We start from the raw sequence: 21,419 nt of genomic DNA, 5'->3' as shown, positions 1-21,419 counted from the left end.
TAGTGTATATTTGCATTTTGGTAGGTTAGGTGTAATTAGCAATCATCCTTCACACTTGTATGGGTTTAATTTTGTCCTCTATCACAGTGGAATATTTGAGCATGAAATTTTCCATCCTTGTCTCGGCTTTTTCCCTGGGAATAGCTGTAGAAATTAATGACATGAATGTCAGTTCTTATTAGCAATGCTATTCTAATCATTATGTTGCTTCATAAATAGAATGTCGTTTTATTATATATTTTTTTCTTTTCATTTGGGAATGTCCATAGCATAATTTCCATTAGATTTGCTGGCTGGTGTTGTTACTGTGATTTCTATGCTTTTGTTGTTTTTCATGTGCTACCGCTGATGGTTTTTGACCTTACCCAGCCTGTGCTCATCCAACGTGACACATGAACAAGTATAGAACAGAGGCACAGCTGTAATTAGGACAGGGTATGAATTGCCTAAATGGATAGATGTTGGCTGACCTTGCCAGCAGCAGGTCATGCTCAGTCACTGACTGTGTCTTTGCCTGCAGTCTGTTTACAGGCAGTTCATGAAGATAGATGAGAGATATTAATTATGTGCAAATAACAGGGGAATTATGCCCAGACTATACACTTACTGGGGGTTTTTAATGACTGCCAATGTCTTGTACTGTGTGCTAGTTACGACAACCTGTATGCTGTGCGTCTTAATCCCCAGGAAAGGCTATATATTTCTTCTACTTTTTTATGATATTCTTATTTTTTTTGCCACCTGCTACAGTAATATGTTCTGCACAGCTGTGTGACTAGTTTCATCCTCAATGCTTAATTAACACTTCTCCCTATGTAAATAATTAGCTTTAACGGTTTAGGCTTAAAAGTTTAGGTTTGAAAGTCTGAATAGCGACACACGCATCATGTGTATTGAGGTCTGAATAATTTTCTTAAGCTATAATAATAATATTTCTAAGGCACTTTCTCAAATTGGACTCAAGGTGCTTAATCAATAGAGCTACATACTGAAATAGTAACATGATTAGGAAGTTTAGCTTTTCAAACACGAATGGTGCAATTAATTACTTGCCATTCGGAGTAACACATTAGATCACTCTCCAAGGCTAAACCTTTCACACAGGTTAAAGAAAGACGCAGTAATCTTGTTAGATGACTTAATATGGGATTTCGACTGTAGGAACCCTGGGATGTTTTCGTTTCATTCGACATTTTAGAATTCAATGTTCTGGCTGTCAGTTGTTGGTAAGTCCGTGGATCGGTGAAAACGGCCACGGATTGTTGAAAACGGACTTGAACTGACAAGTCTGCGGCCGTTTCTGACAAAAACAGATCTGACTTTAACCCCTTGAGTGGTGAACCCCCGGGCAGGTTTGTCCTGCTCTAGCAAAATCCACCACAGATCGTAGGAGGCCCCCCCCCCCCCCTCGCCTTCGCTCCGGAATTTGTACATTTTGCTGTAAAGTGCTGTAAAGTGAATGGCGGCTGGGGAAAGGCAGGGGTCAGGAATCGCCAGAGCTTTTTTTTTGGTACTCTTTACCTAGAACGGCGCCCGCGATTGGCATCGCGGGCGTCGGGGGTAAAAAATCGCGGGTACATAAAAACGGGTGCGACGCGATGCCCGCGATTTTCCCATAGGGATCAATGTTAAAACTGTGATTGGACGCGATTTTACTGTTAAATGCCTCAATGCCCACGATTTGGCCATAGGAAACAATGTTAAATGGGCCACAGAGCCCTAATAGTGCCCTTGAACTGTGAAATGGCCCCCACAATTGTTAACGCCACCCCACGATCAACGTCAACCCGAAGCGTGGCGAGCGCAGCGGTACGCGTCCTCCGACCTTTTCATACCCCCACTATCCACGTCGGCGTGGAGTTGAGAATAGAATAGTGTGGCAAGCGCAGCGAGCCACCGAGCCCGAAGCGTGGCAAGCGCAGCGAGCCCCGCGAGGGGACGCGGATACCTTCACAGGTAAACAAGTCCCTTCGCGGGCTTCACAGGTGTCCGCGTCGCCATTGACACCTGGGAAGCCCGCGAGGGGACGCGTATAACTGTGAAGGTATCCGCGTCCCCTCGCGGGGCTCGCTGCGCTCGCCACGCTTCGGGCTTGGTGGCTCGCTGCGCTCGCCACACTATTCTATTATCAACTCCACGCCGACGTGGATAGTGGGGGTATGAAAAGGTCGGAGGACGCGTTCCGCCGCCCCTCGCGGGCTCGCCACGCTTCGGGTTGACGTTGATCGTGGGGTGGCGTTAACAATTGTGGGGGCCATTTCACAGTTCAAGGGCACTATTAGGGCTCTGTGGCCCATTTAACATTGTTTCCTATGTAAAAATCGCGGGCATTGAGGCATTGAACACTAAAATCGCGTCCAATCTCATTTTAACATTGATCCCTATGGGAAATCGCGGGCATCGCATCGCACCCGTTTTTTAGTGCATTCGATGGGCGTGATGGGTGCCGTTCTAGGTAAAGAGTACCTTTTTTTTTTTTAATCACTGATGGTTGAAAATCACAATATTGTCACAAATTGTCTGTACAGCCTTCACAATAGTTTGTGTCATACATGGCCTGAATTTAGGTGCGACATGAATATTTCCGCTATAAAAATAAACGATGTAATCATGAGAAAACTTTAGCTTTGACTTAATATAAGTTGATATACTTTGGCTTATTCACCTGGCACTGCCGATTTGCTGCTACTGTGATGGTTCACAATGCTTTTGAGACGGCCTAAATTACTGCTCTATAGGTAGCTTTAGCGTTCTGTATGTCTGTAAAACACAGCTGCCTGGGATTGGGGAAAATAATCCTTATATATCACTTATTTTGGTACTTATGTAATATCTGGGCTCCCGTTTTTCTTATGAGACCGCGTCCCCTCGCGGGGCTCGCCACGCTTCGGGCACGGTGGCTCGCTGCGCTCGCCACACTATATAAAATCAACTCCATGCATAGTTGGATAGTAGGGGTATGAAAAAATGGGGTGCATTTAACATGGGAGCCCAGATAATACATAAGTACCCTTATTTTTATTTTATGTCTTTAAATCGGTCAACTTCACCCAGCTCCTAATTATAAGGGTATGGTCATAGCTCTTCTTGCACATACTTGTGATGCATTCATTACCAAATGCTTTCATGAGGAGTCATGTGACACGTTTATAATACAAATGGGCCCAATTAGAAGAGTGCACAGAATGCTTGTTGTTCTTTACCTATAAAGAACAAGAAGCTAAATTTACCTTCTAATGACTAGATATCCAGTGAAATGTAAAATACTGTATTATGTTTATTTAGGTATTGCATAGAATCACAACATCCGTTATTTGTTATCTCTGGAATTATGTTCTCGAAGTGACTTCAGTATTATAATATTTTCTCTCCCTTTTCCCTTATGTCTTCTCTGTGGGCATAGGCCCAGCTTATCGCTCAGTCTATAGGTCAGGCATTCAGTGTTGCTTACCAGGAATTCCTCAGAGCTAATGGCATTAACCCAGAAGATCTGAGCCAGAAGGAATACAGTGATTTGCTCAATACCCAGGACATGTATAATGATGACCTCATCCATTTCTCCAAGTCTGAGAACTGCAAAGATGTAGGTATTTTTGCTCTGGAATAGGATAACCTTATTTATTATATATGATATTACAACCTTCTATGCTTTGCCAGATATGCCGACATTAAACCAAGGTGGCTTCATAGTCTTGCTAACTAGGTTTGTAGCAGTATCTTGTTGTTTTATTAGCTATGCGTCTGACCTTAACCTGTACTTAACATTCATTGTACTGTACTTTGTTACAGGTTCCCCTTAGACAAGATCATGTCTATAAATAACAAAAATAACTTCTCAAGGGCAGCAAAAATAGACGCGTCCCATATGTACTTGGGATACTTTCAATGTCTCAAAACAATGAAACGGTATATGTAAAGGAAAATATTGGTTTTTATCTGCAAATAAAAAGTACATAAAAATAATCCTTGAAAATCCACAATATAATAGGCAATCTATATGCCATAATTGTGAAATCTTTATAAATCTTTTATAAGTAATTACGTTAAAACAAAATACATTTCTTCTACATCTGTAATAAACACTAGTCAACCTATTTAGTGCCTGGTGCTGATTTGGGAAAGAAATATGCACAAGTATTTGAGAGGTGATCAGTGTTTGACCTAACTTCATGTACAATATCTGTATTCTAACACTCCTGTGCTAGACTGAATCAATGGCATGCTGGTGCCATCCTAATTACTTTCTTGGCAGGAGTGAGAACCAATGTACAATCATGTGACAGCGGCACTCCAGGCAACTTCTGAATAAAAACTCAGGAAACGGTGTTGGCCAATATAGGACTTGATCAGTATTATCCAAATACTTCAGCAATCATGAGACCAGATAGAAAGGATCAGCACTTTAAGTTCAAGCTGAAAATAAGTAGGCAGCTATAGTATTGCCACTGTCTGTTCAGTTTTATATGTTATCCAACATATATTAGTGAATAAAAGGGTTTCAGTTTATATTGTTTTCTTTCAGTAGTTATTTGGATTGGTTTTACATATTGTAGCTACTTCGGGATGTAGTCATTAGGTTAACAAAAACAATTTTGAGAGTTATGATGTCATTATTGTTAAAATGTCAACATTCCAGATGTCAGAATGTAGCCATGTAAAGTGCCAACATTTTTGACATTAGGGTTACACTGTGGGATGAGAGGTTTAGGCACTTTATTTATTTATTAACAGTTTCTTATATAGCACACACATATTCCGCAGAGCTTTACAGAGTATAGTTGAGCACTCACATCAGTCCCTGCCCCAGTGGAGCTTACACTCTATATTCCCTACCACATACACGCACACAGACATTCTAGGGTTAATTTTGTTTGGAGCCAATTAGCCTACCAGTATATTTTTGGATTGTGGGAAGAAACCGGAGTACCCGGAGGAAACCCACGCAAGTACGGGGAGAATATACAAACTGCACAGTTAGAGCCATGGTGGGAATCGAACCCATGACCTCAGCACTGTACACTTTGGAGAGTGTTGGCAAAAGGGGTTCTGTACTTTAATGCTGGCTTATCACACTACTCCACCGAAATGGACGGTCACATGACCGCAGAGACCTGGAAGCCACTGCTACCGTGGTGACTAGGTAAGGGCTGCTAGGCCACCTGAAGTTATATCGACATTTCATCAGATGGTGTAATGGTTATCATTACTGCCTCACAGCACTGAGGTTATGGGTTGGATTCCCACCATGGCCCTAACTGTGCGGAGTTTGTACAGTCTCCCCATACTTGCGTGGGTTTACTCTGAGTACTCCAGTTTCCTCCCACAATCCAAAAATATACTGGTAGGCTAATTGGCTCCCAACAAATTTAACCCTAGAATGTCTGTGTGTGTGTGTGTACATGTGGTGGGGAATATAGATTGTAAGCTCCACTGGGGCATGGACTGATGTGAATTCATGAAACATATCATAATTATGAGTGACCATAGGGCAAATCTAGACACTAGCAACAGACTCCTCCGTGTGCCACAGAGATGTGGCACCACTCTCCGCCACATATCATTTATAGATAAATACATATACTGTATGTTATAAATGCTTATGCATTAGTTTAATTGGGATAGATCAGCTTCAAGTCTGTGTTCTAGCAAACATCAAAAACCTATCTGTAAGATCAGGAGAGTTTAACCTCACAAACATGTAGTCACAGTATTACGGTACTTTTAACTGTCAGAGGGACTTGCAATGTTTTCATATACATTTTTTTTAATTGGTTGACATTGATAATGCTTTCCAGGTTTTCATTGAGAAGCAGAAGGGGGAAATCCTTGGAGTGGTGATTGTAGAATCTGGCTGGGGCTCCATTCTGCCGACCGTCATTATTGCCAACATGATGCATGGCGGACCTGCGGAGAAGTCAGGGAAACTGAACATCGGTGATCAAATCATGTCAATCAATGGCACCAGTTTAGTTGGTTTACCATTGTCCACTTGCCAGAGCATTATAAAGGTAAAATGTTAAAGTGAGAACCCTTCTATGGAAAAATGTCAATCCTCTTTCTTCCCCACCATCATTTACAAACACTTTGTTAATGCAAGATTTTGTGTTTCCATCCAATCTATACAGTAGTTTATATGATATTCACATGTCTCGGAATGCATTTTATGTTGGTCAATAGTAAAATAAAATAAAGCATCTTACTTTGAGGCAGCAGTTAGATGCGTTGTCATGTTTCACACACATGAGCAGATCAGGTAACTTGACCTAAGCATTAGGTGGTCTGTCATGATCAAGTTGTCAGAAGCTTTCTCTATCATCCATAAGGGATATCGGGGTTCACTTAGTACGATGGGGTGTAGATAGGGTCCAAAAAAACCAGTTCACATAAAAAACTTCAACAGGGTGTTGTGGTGGCTCCTCCCCCCTATGCCCTCAGGAGAGGATGCACACTCTGGAGCTTCAGAGATTTTCTTCAGTTTCTTTTAAAAGGTTTATTTATTTGGGCAGGCTGTTTGGGCATACAGCACGCATGCGACGCAGAAGCTTTGGGGGGGGGGGGGTGGATACTGACCTCTGTAGGTGCTATGCCGGTCCCCACTGATGGAACGCAGTTCTGGCAGGGTCAGCAGTGTACCGTTAGGCATGGTGCCTATACGCACGTGCCCGCAGCTTGCCGAACACCCCTACATGCCTGAAGGTCATCGGAGTGGTGACCAGATATCGGGGACCCTGCTAGCGGGGTATTCTGTTTTTTTCACTGCAGCATTTACGGGCAGGTGGGCATATGGACCTCTCTGGGGGGGATCCCATACCCCGCCTGTGCACACTGGCAGCGATAGCTCTTTAGCTCCTATTTCCCACTGTATAACAGTTTTGCCAGTATAAATATATCTGTAGCTCCAGCGCCATTACAGGGGGCTGAGCTACCTCAGAGCGGGAACTGCGGCTTCTTAGCACCATTACACGGTAATGGGCACAGTTTTACCTATACTGGACGGTGGGAGGGGACATGGGGGGAGGAGCCAGGACACCCTGTTGAAGTTTTTTTATGTTCACTGGCTCCTTTGGACCCCATCTATACCCCCATTGTACTAAGTGAACCCCACTATCTCTTATTTACTCCAAGTAAAGTATTTGCCGGTAGGTATTTAAAATCCTATTTTTTACTGTATCACACAAGTTAATGTGTTTCTGGTTTATGTACAAACATTTTAACTTCATTTTTTTCTTACGTTTGGGATCATGGACTTGTTGGGCAACATGTCCAGGTCTGTAGGGGTGCGGTGGACAATTCAGAGTGTGAATTAAGGACACAGTTGCGCCTGCTTTTGTGCTGAGTTTTTACAATTTTAGATGTAATTTTCCAGGAAGGGATTTATATAGGATAAGTGAATGGAGAAAGTCTTTTTACTGGAGTTCCCTATTTTCAGGGAGAGCACATAGGCTTTTTTCCCTATAAATATACTTTCTCTAGTGCTTCTGAGGTCCCTTTAACTATAACGTGGATATTTTGCATTTTCTAGGTGCATTTTAGTACTACCTTCAATGTAGTAAAAAAGCTTCAAACACACAAAAGTGTGACAAACAGTAAGGATAATATACTATTTCTCTACTTGCTCAGGGTTCATTCAAGACCTAAATTAAGCTAAACTGAACCATATTTTACTGGAAAAGCAGGTTTTCATAATCTGCATTTCCCAGAGCATCTAGCAAACCAGGACAGAGTAATTTGTTGGTTGCTTCTGTAGACTTTGGGTACAGTGTACAGCTTGCAATGTGCAGGTAAGCATTGCAGCCCCCAGTATTTACAGGTCTTAAATGAAACTTGATAGCAGATGATGAGGAAGGCTGTACTAATAATGTGTGTGTGATGCCTCTCCCTCCTTCTCTGCTATGTACTGTATCTCTTTTCAACTCCACTAATTGACATGGACAGCACAATTACAATATAATACAAACTAATTGCAAAGATATTAATGAACAACAATAAGATTTTCTTCTGTATATGTATGTTTGACAAACCTTGGTTGCCATGGCACCTAATAATTGAGCTGTGGAGCTATAATGCTTACAGCACAGCATTCTAGAGCATCAAATTTAAACTGACCTGTTTCTTTCTGCTAAAGGGGGCTTTAGCGTGACATGGCAGAGGTCAGGGGGCAACTGCTGTGTGATGTTATTTACTTACGTACTAAAGGGGATGAATTAAAGTTCTTCTTGTATGTTGCATGGCTGTAGTTTTTACACTGCGTTTTAGAGCTAAGGGGCCAGATGCACGAAGCTTCAAAAGTGATAAAATGGAGAGTGATCAACAGCCAGCCAATCAGCTCTTACCTACCATGTCACAGACTGTGTTTGAAAAATGTGAGGCAAGAGCTGATTGGTTGGCTGTTTATCACTCTCCATTTTATCACTTTTGACGCTTCGTGCATCTGGCCCAAGACCCTTTGCCAACTAAACAAGATGCGTTTTATAGTATCCAGATGCAAGTTTTGCTCCCAGTAGTGATTTGTTCTATACCAAATCATCCCTAGCTTTTGTTTTCCTTTTTCTAGGGTTTAAAAAACCAGTCCAGGGTGAAGCTGAACATTGTGAGATGTCCTCCAGTGACCACTGTCTTAATCAGGAGACCGGACCTAAGATACCAACTTGGCTTCAGTGTACAGAATGGCATTGTAAGTTAATGAATGCACTAAAAATGTCAGATTGGGTGTACTCATTTAAAATATGGCACTTGATAATCCATCTGCGAAACAACAGAACTTGATGTGGAAAAAAAAATGCAGCCACGACATCGTAGTACTTTGTATATGGTTTTAGACTCTCATACAGATATACAAGTGTTCTATATCAAATTTATCAACGCAGTCTCTGGAACGGATTCATCTCACTTGGTGCATCCTAGTCACATGACATTGTGACTGGTCTGCATTTTTCTTGGGAAAAAGAAGCCATGCGCTTGCAGAGTCACACAGGGCCTGGCGTGTTGAGAGTGGCTGTCTGGTGCGACTGCAGAAATGCAGAACATACCACTGTTGGGTGCTTGTGGTGTTTCCTTCCTGTGTAGTGGAAAAAGCAAGGGCTAAGGTGGCCATACACTACTGTGATGTATCGCAGCAGTGTATGGACATCTGACACCCCCCACCCCCCTGAGCTGCCTGGGACCTTCCCAGCTGCCAGAATTGTATGTGGTATCGCATTTAGTCTTTTCACATGCAAAGAATCGCAAACGACCCCGCCTCCCGACGATGACCTCCGGCTCAAGTCTAATGCGCATCGGACCCAAGGGGAAGTCAAACACACGATTTAGCCTGAATTCTTGGCCCGATCCATTGGGATCAGGTGAAATAGGCCCAAATCGGACTACTGTATGGGCACCGTAAGTCCTGATATTGAGGGAAAGTCCAGCAAAATTGGGGCGTCACACCATTATCAGTCAGTGGAGAGACTGTGCTATTTTTCCCCTTTCTGAGCCATTATATCTTTCGTAATTCCCATATTTACTAGTGACACTGCACTGCAATATACCACCCACAACTCCACATTACATTTATAGCTCTCCATTACATCAATAACCCCACCCGACCTCACATTATGCTGATACTTATTATCAGTTCTATTAGCCTGTTGGGATATTGGATCTATGCAATTTGGGCGCAGAAGCAATCTGTTGGGCAGGACCACATGCATACAATATATCGCATGGGAGGATTACGGGTGACTTCTCTGCTCGGAGAAGTCGCCCTAGTGTATGGGGGCTTTTACGTATGAAGTGTAAAAGTGAATGAGAGCTCGGTGGGAGGGATCGAAGAGACAGGGCCAAGGTAAAAGTTGCCTCTCTGATCCCCAGAACATAAAAGGTGCCTAGCCTTTGGAATGGGCTAGCCAACAAAACCACAGAATCCCCTTTTCCTGTGTGTCTCCGCCTTTTTTTTCACAATTCCCCTGTAGCAAGCTTGAGCTGAGAACACAGCCATTTCAGACTCATCCAGTCTGCATCCCCCCCCCCCCCCCCTATCCTCATTATGACACTTCTGAGATATCATTCTTTATATCACCCAATGTGTATGCTCTGCCCAGTGGATCGTGTGCTTCCATGGGTCATTAACAACCCGCTCTGCCGTCTGTGCCTGTACAGACGAGGGAGCAGATCGTTAGGAGGACCATGCTGCAGAATGCTACTTTAGCTAGTATGCTAACCTAAATTGGTAAGTGGAGAAGGTGTGGTAGGGGGCCCAATGTAGGTTACTATGTATTTCTACGGCAGTTTTTCTGGTGACACGCTACTATCCCACTAAATGCGCATGTCACGCACACACAGATTAGCAACATTATATACAATAGTTATATAGTCACTGCAAGATGAAAATTTTGGAACCCCCCCCCCCCCCCCTCCCAGTTTTTAATCAAATTTGAGTAGCTCAGAGGTAAGTGTTAACCTTCTTAAAGTAAAGGCAAACCATTCATGGACAAGCAGTGTTTATACATTTAGAAATACCCATGCACCCACTAAATACATTGCATACATTTATGATCTAAAAAAGATGAATATAACTTAATTATCCAATCTACAGTACCACACATTTATTTGTATTTGTAAGTGCACATTTAACTAGGTAGCAAGTATCCCTGCTAACCTGGCATGATTGTATTTTGTATAGACTGCAAGTAGTGGCATGAAATGAGCATCAATCTCACAGGGCCGCATAGCCTGGCTTCTTTCCAGATTATTTTTAACTGTGACAGCACATGGAGATATGAATAATTTACTTGGGTTATAATTAGCTTATATTTACAGGCCTGTTGGTCTGCTATGCAGCAGCATTGGTATAAAATAGCTATGGTTTAAAAACCCATAAAGACACAGAACAAAGCATGGTGTTGGCATATTTATTTATCTATTTACAGTTTCTTATATAGCGCAGCAAATTCCATTGCGCTTTACAATAGGAAACAAACAGTGATAAAACAAACTGGGTAGTAACGAACTGACATAGAGGTAGGAGGGCCCTGCTCGCAAGCTTACAATCTATATGTTCTCCTGAAGCAATGCGATTGCCTTTTACTAAAATACTTTACAAGTAAACATAAAATACTAATAACCCCTAACTACCCTTCCTCCCACACTTAAAAGTCGGCAGTGGACATGTATAGTATTTCTTTTCTTTGTTTAAACATTTGAATGAATATGTATTTATGATGGGGCAAATATACAAATATGTTTATTTAGTGTCACTGTAAATGCTGCCCATATCATCAATTATTAAGTGTTGCTCCCATTATCAGGATATCATTTTTATTGCCCTTCTTAACCAAGGCCTGATTAAAGGTTCCACTAGGTGCCCTAGGCTAATACACATGTAGATCCCCTTCTAATGCTGCTAAACACATGTGTATGGGTGCTCAGAGACTCACCAGTCATACTGCCCATGTGCATGTAAAACTTGTAGAATGTGAACTTTGGGGGAAATTTACTAAGATGTGTATTCTACTTTACATGTGATGTTGCTATGGGCAACCAATCAGAATCTACTTCTTATTTATTTAGCACCCTCTAGAACAGGGGTGGGGAACCTTTTTGGGGACAAGGGCCGTTTGTATAGGCGAAAAATGCCTTGCGGGCCATAAAAAAAAAAAAAAAAAAACACTTACAAGTTCACCTGCGGCAGCCGTCCCACGCTCAGGCGGCTACTGCAGTTTAAGAATTGCCGGTCTGTGTGGTCCGATGGCTGTGCATGGAGTGAAGTATATGGGAAATCTCGCTAGAAGTCGGTAGCTCTCGCGAGATTTCCCCTGTACTTGACTCCCTCCGCAGTGGGTGGGCGGGCCGGACAGACCGGCTGCGGGGGGCAGTATACAGCCTGCTGACCGGAGGTTCCCCACCGCTGCTCTAGAAGATAGTAGACAGAATCTGATGGGTTGCCAATAGCAACATCACATGTGAAGTAGAATTCACATCTTAGTAAATTTCCCCCTTTAGGCTGACCAGCTGGTACTGTAGCACAATGTACATAAAGTTACGGTAGTACATTGGGATGGCTAACTGCTAACAAGCATTGATTAATTTAGGCCTTCATTTTATTTCTCTGCTGTCACCCCCAAAACCAATAAGTAGGTAGCCTTTTCCTGACTTGTTTACTGTTCTTCCAAGTCCATGGTGTTGTATAGTATATGGTATATGTGCTACAATCTGTCCTTTATAAATTCTATTTGTGTTCTGTTTCCCCATTACTGTTGTTTGTTTACCCTGTATGGCACTGAGCACACTTTGTGCTACCTTATAAATAGATGAGAATACTAATAAATACAAACCACAGATTATGCTTTTGACATTTTTTAAAAATAAATGGGTATCTTTTTTGTTTGTTTGTACAGTAGCCCAAAGGGAAACTACAAATCCATATGTACAGCACCCACTTGATATTGGCCCTTATTCTGGTTCACTCAAAAAGGCAAATTCCTTTTTAAATGGACAAAACCATATGCACTGCAGGGGGGCAGATGTAACATGTGCAGAGAGAATTAGATTTGGGTGAGTTATTTTGTTTCTGTGCAGGGAAAATACTGACTGCTTTTTTTTAAACCGCAATATAGATCTCATTTTGAAGTAAAACACCACCAAATCTAATTCTCTCTGCACATATTACATCTGCCCCACCTGCAGTGCACGTGGTTTTGTGCATTTGAGAAGGAATTTGCCTTTGCGAGTGAACCAGAATAAGGGCCATAGCATAGCAGACACAGTAAAGAAATACTGTCAGCTGGAGTGGTCAATATCCAAACAGGCAGTCGGCAGAAGCTAGATTGTGCTGCTGGGGTCATCATCATTTCAGCGCAAATCTTTACACTAGGCATCTAGTAACTGCAGAGACACATTTCCTAAAGTGTATCTATTGATTCATGCAAATGTCATTAGGTCACATTCCTGTGTAGCACTACATCTAAATGAACACCGTTTTAAGGTCCGTACACACTGTATGATTGTAGCTGCCTCCAATATCACCGGCCACTCACAAAAACACTTGCCTGTAGGTGAGGTCGGTGAGATATGGGGGGAGGCCATGCAGTATTCTGCACCCTCGTTAATGATCCACTCGCTTGTCTGTACATGCACAGATGATGAAGGGGGTCATTAATGAACTGCATCGTAGACCCTGCTCTGCTTCTCCATACATATGGGGATACATACTGAGGTATGGAGGATCTGAGTGTGCATCAAAACACAGTACCACATCAAAAACGTAACATCAAAAATGTGCATATGCCCTACTCTAAATGAGGGATTGTGTCCTAATGGGATCCGGTCAGCCTACATCCATTCGGTATGCCTGCAGCCAGGTTACAGCCATTAAAATCTTGACACGGGTCAGAAGATCAGTGCCGTAACTCCCGACATCACTCACAATGAGTTACCGGAAGTATGATGAGGTTGAATAGGGTTATGCCGGGAGTTACCGGAAGTATTATGAGGCTGATTAGGGTTATGCCGGGAGTTACCGGAAGTATGATGAGGCTGATTAGGGTTATGCCGCAAGGGGGGAGGGTTCGGTTTAGGCAGTAAAGGGAAGTATGGGAGGTTTAGGTAGGGGGATAGGGTTAGGCACTATTTGGGTACAGTTAGGGTTGCAGGGTGTTGAAGGTTTGGGTTAGGCTACAGAAAGTGTTAGTTGTGAGGGTTACAATATTTACCACCAAGGTGTGAGGATTCTGCGCATTGGGAAGCCGCTGTCTGTCTTCTGACCAACTGCATTCCAATACCACCCAGTTCTAATAACTATTCCTTACCTTTTTATTTTATTGTATATTACTGCATTGATTGAGACCATGCCCATCAATGTAAGAAACAGACTGTGATCTATCTTGCCCTTTCACTGCAGTGCGCTGAGATTTTGCAGCTCCAGTTCTTGTACACCTGCATGGTGTCCCCAGATAGCAATAGGCAGCAATCATGATAGCTGCGAGATGCCTGCTTCATTGCTATTTCTAGATAAATTAAGGCCAGTATGCTAATTTTATACACTTGCTCTCTCTTTCAATGACTACATTCAATTTTAGAGGTTGAGAATGTGTAAAGTAACTTAATAAATGTATAGGAGAAATCCGTTCTCTAGGCAAAATAGTGTACAATAGTTCTCATGAAGTGCTATAATTATTTAGGCAAATATTATTATTACTACTACAATTTTACTTATAAGGCGCCACAAGTGGTACGCAGCGCTGTACATATAGCGCACATTAGAACAATACAGGGTACACAGAGCTAAACATACCAGCAACAGAAGAGCTAATGCTTGCAATATATTGCTCAGTGTCTCCTTTTCATCAGCGACCAGAGATGGTCGCTGATGAAAAGGAACCTCTGCCGGGGGAGCAGCAGAGGTAATCAGCTGGTCGCAGGAGCAAGCTCTTGCGACCAGCGATTACAATGGGGCAGAAAACGGGAGCGCGCAACCGGCGATTTATCGCCAGGGCACACTTCCATCACTGGCAATATGGTTGCCTGCGACCATATTCCCAGCGATTATCGCCCCCGTGTGTACACAGCATAAGGCAGAGCACAATTAACAATTAGCAGCACAATTCTTAGTAATACAATGCAGCTGAGATGTAGCGATGCAAGTGAGGGGAGATGTGCGTATAGATGGTAGGTAAGAGAGCTGTATTTGAAATGCAAGCAGAGTGCTGTGAGAACAGGAGGAACTTATTATTGGCAGGACTAGCTTGTCTGGGTCCGAAACCTGAATTTCCTGTACATTTAAGGGCATAAGATACTTGGAAATAGTTCTATTCCTCCAGTCTATGGCAATGGAAAATGTATGGTTAATATGGTAATAATCATTTTTGCCTTAGTACATAGACCCCCATATGTATCTGCTGTTGTTATGTAATGTATCACTTTCTCATGTGCAGATTTGTAGCCTTATGCGAGGTGGCATAGCAGAACGAGGAGGTGTGAGAGTGGGTCACCGCATCATTGAGATCAATGGACAAAGTGTTGTTGCAACTCCTCATGAAAAGATAGTCCATATTCTCTCCAATGCTGTTGGTGAGGTAAGAAATGCTGGAAATATACTGTTTTATTGGCCATGAATCAGAACTGGATGCAGTTAAGCGAAGGACAATAATTGTCAAACTGCACATACACAGCCCATAAGGAATTGTTACAGTTCCTGTGTGTGTGTGTGTGTGTGTGTGTGTGTGTGTGTGTGATGATGGTGATGAGATGCAGTGGCATACGACATTGATATTAAATAAGTAGAATGTAGCGGTTAGGAATGAATACAGTGCATGTTTAACATGTGACCGTTAGTAATGACTGCATCTGTGTCCCAGCTAGGTGGTCTGGAAAACGTGGGGACCGGTTTGGCCAGCCCATCTGCCCTTGTAGCAATTGCTTTATATAAAAAAAAAAAAAACAGAAGGAAACAAAAATATCACTGCATCTGATAACTAACACTAAAAGAAGAATAATTGAGCATTCCAGGATTTGTTGGAAAAGACACAGTGGTTCTCAAACTCTCAGCCCCGGTACTCAAGAGCTCAGATAGGTCACATTTTCCAGACCCCCAGCAGGAACACAGGTGACCAACTGTCACAGTTTAATAACTCGCAGGTGACCTGGAAGACATTAACTTATTGGGGTCCTGAGGCAGGGTCCACAACAGGAGTCTTGGAGCCCCCCCCCCCCCCCCGTCCAGACTGCCTGTGTCTTCATTACTAGTCTTATCCCCCTCTCTATTACTCCATCTGCAGCCTCTATTGTTCCCCGATGTCTCTCTAGTGTTTTTCTGTCTCCACCAACCCCCAGTGTCTTTCTAATTCCAGCATTTCCCTCCCCCATGGTTCTCCACACTTACACAGTCTATATTCTTCGGCTCTGCTTCCAATCATCAGGGCATCAACAAAACACTATAAAACTTTCTTGTAACCTCTGGGGCTGGGTTCTGTCTTCATGCATCAGTGGAACTTGCAGGCGGGTCTGTATTCTGAGGATGCCCCTCTCGGTCTCTTGGCCTGGTATAGGTGCCTCTCTAGTTTCCCCTGTTACCGGTCCTGCCCTAAGGAACTGGGCCAGACTAACTTTATAAACCACAAAGGAAATATAAAAAATGGGTAAGGGATACCAAAAGGAGAAATGGAATGGGGATAGGCAATTTCCAGGTACCAGATACACGCACTTATCAGACAAACTGAAAAAATAACCAACAAATTTACATAATAAATTATATATATAAAATATTTTATGTACGGAATGGCCAGTGCATCATTACATCAACCATCCTGTCATCTGGATACACGTATCCTTAAGTTGTATACCCAGCTTAACTTTCTGAATGTAGCTGTTAGCTCTGTAGCTGTACCATTCATCACACTGATTTTTATCAAAACAAATGGTAGACCACAGTGAAGGAAAGATCAATAATGAAAAAATGTAATTAAGTACTGTTGTTTTTTAATCACCTTTTTTATATTTTTTCAACAGATACACATGAAGACCATGCCGGCAGCCATGTACAGACTGCTGACTGCACAGGAGCAACCTGTTTACATCTAACAGCCTTTCTGTCACTTCACAACATGCATGGAGGACAGTTCTCTTCACCTGTGGTTGTGTGCATAGTGCTGCATCTGTATCAGCAGAAACATCTCCGAAACATTACTTCCTTTTTTTCCTCACCACATTTTTTATGCCCTTCTTTCCATTCCTCCTAAAATGAGTGTTTTGCAGAAAGTCATGGCTCTCTGAAGGCTTAAGTTCCAGACATAGCTAAACCTTACAGTCTGTATGGGCTCAAGGAGTCAGAGAATGTGTCCAGCTCAATGACTGGTTAGTAAGAAGCCAGATCTTCGTAGGCTATTCTTCCTTCTGCTAACTGGTATTGTACAGTTATTTTGGGCACTTGAAGCTCCAACACTTAAGATTGGCCAGTACTTAAAATGACATTTTATAAACTAGCCCTCATGCATGTGTCACAGTTATAAAGTAGCAGGATTGAATCTTAGTTACAACTCGGGAGACTGTGCATGAAGCTCTGGGTCACCTTGAAACAAAAAAAAAAAAAAAAAAAATTATACTATGCGTGCTTGTTGTGTTTACTGTATCAAAGCACTTTTACAATTCAATTGCATATCTTGCATTGGTCGATGGATTGAGTAACAGGCAGTGTTGTGCAAGTAGTGCCACTTGAATATTCGTGGGTTTTCACTACCAACCACTTTGCTTCAATATAGAAGTATCTTTTACTATTTCCCCCACTATGTATGTTAATGTTGGAAATTGATTCAACTTTTTCACTATTTGCTAAGTAGGAAAGTATACCAAGAATCATGTTATTGTGGCTCTCTCATGCAGCAGTATCTGTGGGATGAGTGAAATATGACCATAATTCAGGCAATAAATTAAACATACTAGAAATGCCACCTATGGAGACGGGAAAATAGGTGGACTTTGTGGAAGGACTGATGTTGTGTACGGAAAGCACATGACCAGTTTATGATGGGTACTAAACATTATTTTGTAATAACTTACAGAGGGGTCTATTTACTAAGCCATGCAGAGAGATACATTACCAGTCAACCAACTCCTAACTGTGATGTTTCATGCTGTACTTGAAAAATGACAATTACAAGCTTGTTGGTACTTTATCTCTCCCCAAGACTCAGTAAGTACACCGCATTGCGAAAGGTAAAACCTCTTGCCCATCTAATATGCCCCTTAGGTTGCGCCTGCATTGTAGAACCTCATTATACAGCAAGAGCACATACTCATGGACAGTTTCACATTTGTCCATGGCATGTAACACTATGCTGAGTCCACCATAAGATTCCCACAACTTCAGTGGAGTGGAGTTTTCCAAATAATTGATCAATCAAAACAAAGCAAATGAGGCCAAAAGCTTTTTGAAGAATAAAACACAAAGTACTGTAGATATTTATTACTAGTTTTGAGTTATCCTCAATGTGGATATAGAGTCAGATGTTAGGACCATGTACACAAGTGTATATGTGTGTTTGTCATTTACTATCATGAACTGCACTCAATGGCAGGTATTCAATGCCGGTGCGAGCGGCCGGCGAGGGGGTTAAACTGCGAGGATCACAGAAAACCAGTGATCCTTGCAGTTTAACCACCACGCCGGCCGTTTGCACTATGCAACGTTCCGGGGGAATCCTCCCAGTCACAGAACGGCGGGGATTCCCCTCAACTGCGAGAGCCGCGGCTAGTGCAGCAAACTCGCTGTAATTAGCCTCGATTCTCGCAGCTTTTGGAGGCACATATGCTAATTCTCCCTCGCTCAAAAAAACGGAGCGAGGGGGAATTTGCGTATGAGGGGGGGGGGGGGGGTCAGTTGAATACTGACAGGGTGAGCGGTGACTGCGAGCAAAAAGTCCCGCTCGCAGTCACCGCTTGCCCACGGCATTGAATATATGCCAATGGCGTTCATGTACTCCAGCCCCAAAGCTGCTTGTGATTACTTATCATAAGTGGACATTCTTCTGTTCCATGTGACAGAAGTTCCTTATAACATTAAATTGGGCTTAACAAATACTTTGAATGGGTTTACTTTTTACTATCCAGATTTTGAATACAAAGTAAGTTACTATGGAATGCATGCATGTAATGAGCTTTGAAATAACTGCTTCCAGCTAACTGTGTTTACATCATTTGATTTTAAATGCTATATTATATGTCCACTGAAGTGACACAGCTCTTAGGCAACAAGGCTGTGACAGGGTAACTTATTGTCACTTTACACGGAAGTTCTCCCAAGTTTAAAAGAACATGTTTACAGAGAAGAAAATGGGTTGTATCATTCCTTTTACAGTAATGTAAACATAGTTGGTTGCTATTGGTCGATATATATATTATAAAAAAAAAACATATTATAAATAATAAAATTTGGTACAACTTAAAGTCGACCAAACTAATATAATGAAATTAATATTTATTTTGTGATGTAGATAATTGCGTTTACCTGTATATTGGGTTTTATTGATAATGTGTGAGGATGTTTTCTTAGTTTTTAGAAAGCTGGCACATCCTTGAGAGCTTTAATATGACAACATTAGGCAATGTTATTTATTTATTTATTAGGACATGTATTATATGTTGGTTTTTTATTTGAAAGACGTGGAAAGATACGTCTTCAGTTAACTGGCTATTGCAAACCCACAGTACCATCTAAGCTCACTTCTTTACTGATAGCTGCTGGACTGAACCTAGATTACAGTATATAAGACTCACATGCAGTGTTACAGCTGTCATCGCTTGAAGCAGACCAACAAGTTGCCTTTATGTTTACTTAAGGAAGCAAATCATGGCTTGTACCTTAATAACAGAGACCTAAAACAAACAAACCAACCAACCAACCAATCCAGTGGTCTATTTGAGAACATTTTGATTTCTGTCATACCTATAGAAGAGGACTTGATACTGAGGGTCTCTATTTGTACTTATCTCTGACAGCTTCTCAGAACCTCCATTGTTCTAAAACCACAAGAAGCATGGCACTAATAGACTGACATATATGGCGGCAGATGACACTGGAATCAACAACAGAATAAATGTGGTTAGTTTTCCTTCAACAACAACACAAGACAAACCTTTGTATTACAGAATATTTATAAATCCACCTTATGATTGAATTCATGCAGCATGAATCTGCTCTGGCTTCATGCTTTTAGCAAAATAATAAGTAGTACCGATATTTATTGCAATAATACCATGCAACATACACAAATGAAGCAGTTAGTCATTGAAATGTGTTGCATTAAGAGGACAAATATAATGGCTACATGCGTTGAGACAAAAACTGGAGGTGATGCAATAGTGGTAGTGATATCACGTATGGCTCTTATGTCTAAATAGCCTTAATTAATCCTCAGCTGTCCAGGTATTAATTTTTTGTCATCAATTCTCAAGGTTTAAGTGAAGCTACTTGCCTGTGTGTAGTCTCTTTTTTCGCAATGTTTATAAAAATGTCCTAAATCCGTTTTTACTTGTGATCCAACATCATGCTTTGATTTGCCACTTTCCCGCCCATTTCGCCACAAGGAGATCCACTGTGGGGGAAAAATGAAGTAACACATGAAATGCGTTGTTAAAACTCATGATTTTTCCTTTTGGGTCTATGTGTAATATTCACATTTTGCAAAGCATAAAATAACTTTTTCTGGCACTAATATTTACTGGTTAATTTCTATGTGCAATAAAACTAGGATAGAAACAAGAATTCGAGCCATCCTTCTTGACGTGACCTCTTGCCATTCGTTAGATAATATGTAATTATAATATATAGAAAGTATGAGCGTAACACTGGAGTACTTGCCAGTGTCTGCATGGTGACTTTTTCAGGCCTCAGTAACAGCATAAAATAGCACAACTGTCACTGTCTAATTATCTCTACAGGAAAGCTCAGTGCTGTAAGTTCAACTAACAGCCACAACTTGGAATATGAATCCGTATTTCAGCCTCCGACTGAAGATACAGTTTTAATAGTAACATTTACTTTTAGTACATTCCAAAGATCAGCCTATTTTCCACCACTGCAGTACAAACCTAAAATGTAATAAGCACAGATCTCTTCTTTACACCTAGCGACCCATTCCTATGTTTATATTCCTAGAGTGACTGGATGACGTTTTAATATTTTTATTACCAATATTCATGCCGTTTAAACCAATATTTGACCCTTCACATGGATATAGAATCACTTTGGTTGTATTTTTTTTTTATTTGTAAAAAATGACAGCGGCGTCAGCCAGATGTTTTGTACATACCTAGCAGAGTACTTAGAACATGCAGTTGTATTATTGTTCTGTAAAGAGGGTGGATTAGAAATTCTTGTAAATTGCTGGGAAAGTATAGTCATGTAATTGTAACAATATTGTTCTTTGTAAACTGCAAACTTACAAAAAATAAATCAATGTGAGCCTGGAATGTTGATACTGCACATCTATGAATGTAATTCCTCTGACGGCTTTGTCACAGGCCCGACCTTTTTATCTGTGATGCAGCTGCAATGGTTCTATTGATTTGCAAGCTATTTTGTTGTGGTGTGTGTCTACTCTGCTTTGTACCTTTTATTTAACTGAGCGCTTGCTGATGTCTGTAACATTTGCAACAACAACAATAATAGTAATAAAAAATAACAATAATTAAAAATGACCGTGTTCAGCGCTTTTGATATTGTCATGCATTCTGTTTGTGTAGAAGGTCTTGCCAAAATAATTGGGCAACTTCTGGTAATAGGTGGTGGTGTTTATAGCAACAACGACTTTTGTAAACTTCAGAAACATCGCCAAAAAAAGTACTACTTCCATTTCAGTTCGCCGGTTCCGGATTGTCCAAATGATGGGCCTCATTTGGACCAAGAATAAACGCTTATTGCAATTAGGGATGCATTCACAAAAACTGAA

General features: G+C 41.5%; 1 protein-coding gene across 3 annotated transcripts in view; it reads left to right on the top strand.

Moving 5' to 3' along the window:
- Window positions 1–21,182, top strand: part of APBA1 (amyloid beta precursor protein binding family A member 1) — a 129,932-nt gene extending 108,750 nt beyond the window's left edge. For all 3 annotated transcript variants that reach the window (XM_083186075.1, XM_083186073.1, XM_083186074.1), the window contains 5 exons: window positions 3,404–3,583; window positions 5,796–6,008; window positions 8,555–8,674; window positions 14,910–15,050; window positions 16,483–21,182. In XM_083186075.1, coding sequence (XP_083042201.1) covers window positions 3,404–3,583; window positions 5,796–6,008; window positions 8,555–8,674; window positions 14,910–15,050; window positions 16,483–16,554 — 726 coding nt within the window. In that variant the 3' untranslated portion in view covers window positions 16,555–21,182. The remainder of the gene's footprint in view (window positions 1–3,403; window positions 3,584–5,795; window positions 6,009–8,554; window positions 8,675–14,909; window positions 15,051–16,482) is intronic.
- The last annotated feature ends 237 nt before the right edge of the window (window positions 21,183–21,419 follow it).

This window comes from Crinia signifera, chromosome 1, assembly GCF_055691185.1.
Source record: "Crinia signifera chromosome 1, ASM5569118v1, whole genome shotgun sequence".
NCBI classification, from domain to species: domain Eukaryota; kingdom Metazoa; phylum Chordata; class Amphibia; order Anura; family Myobatrachidae; genus Crinia; species Crinia signifera.
Note: the sequence above shows the minus strand (reverse complement) of the source record. Positions and strands in the feature narration are given on the sequence as shown.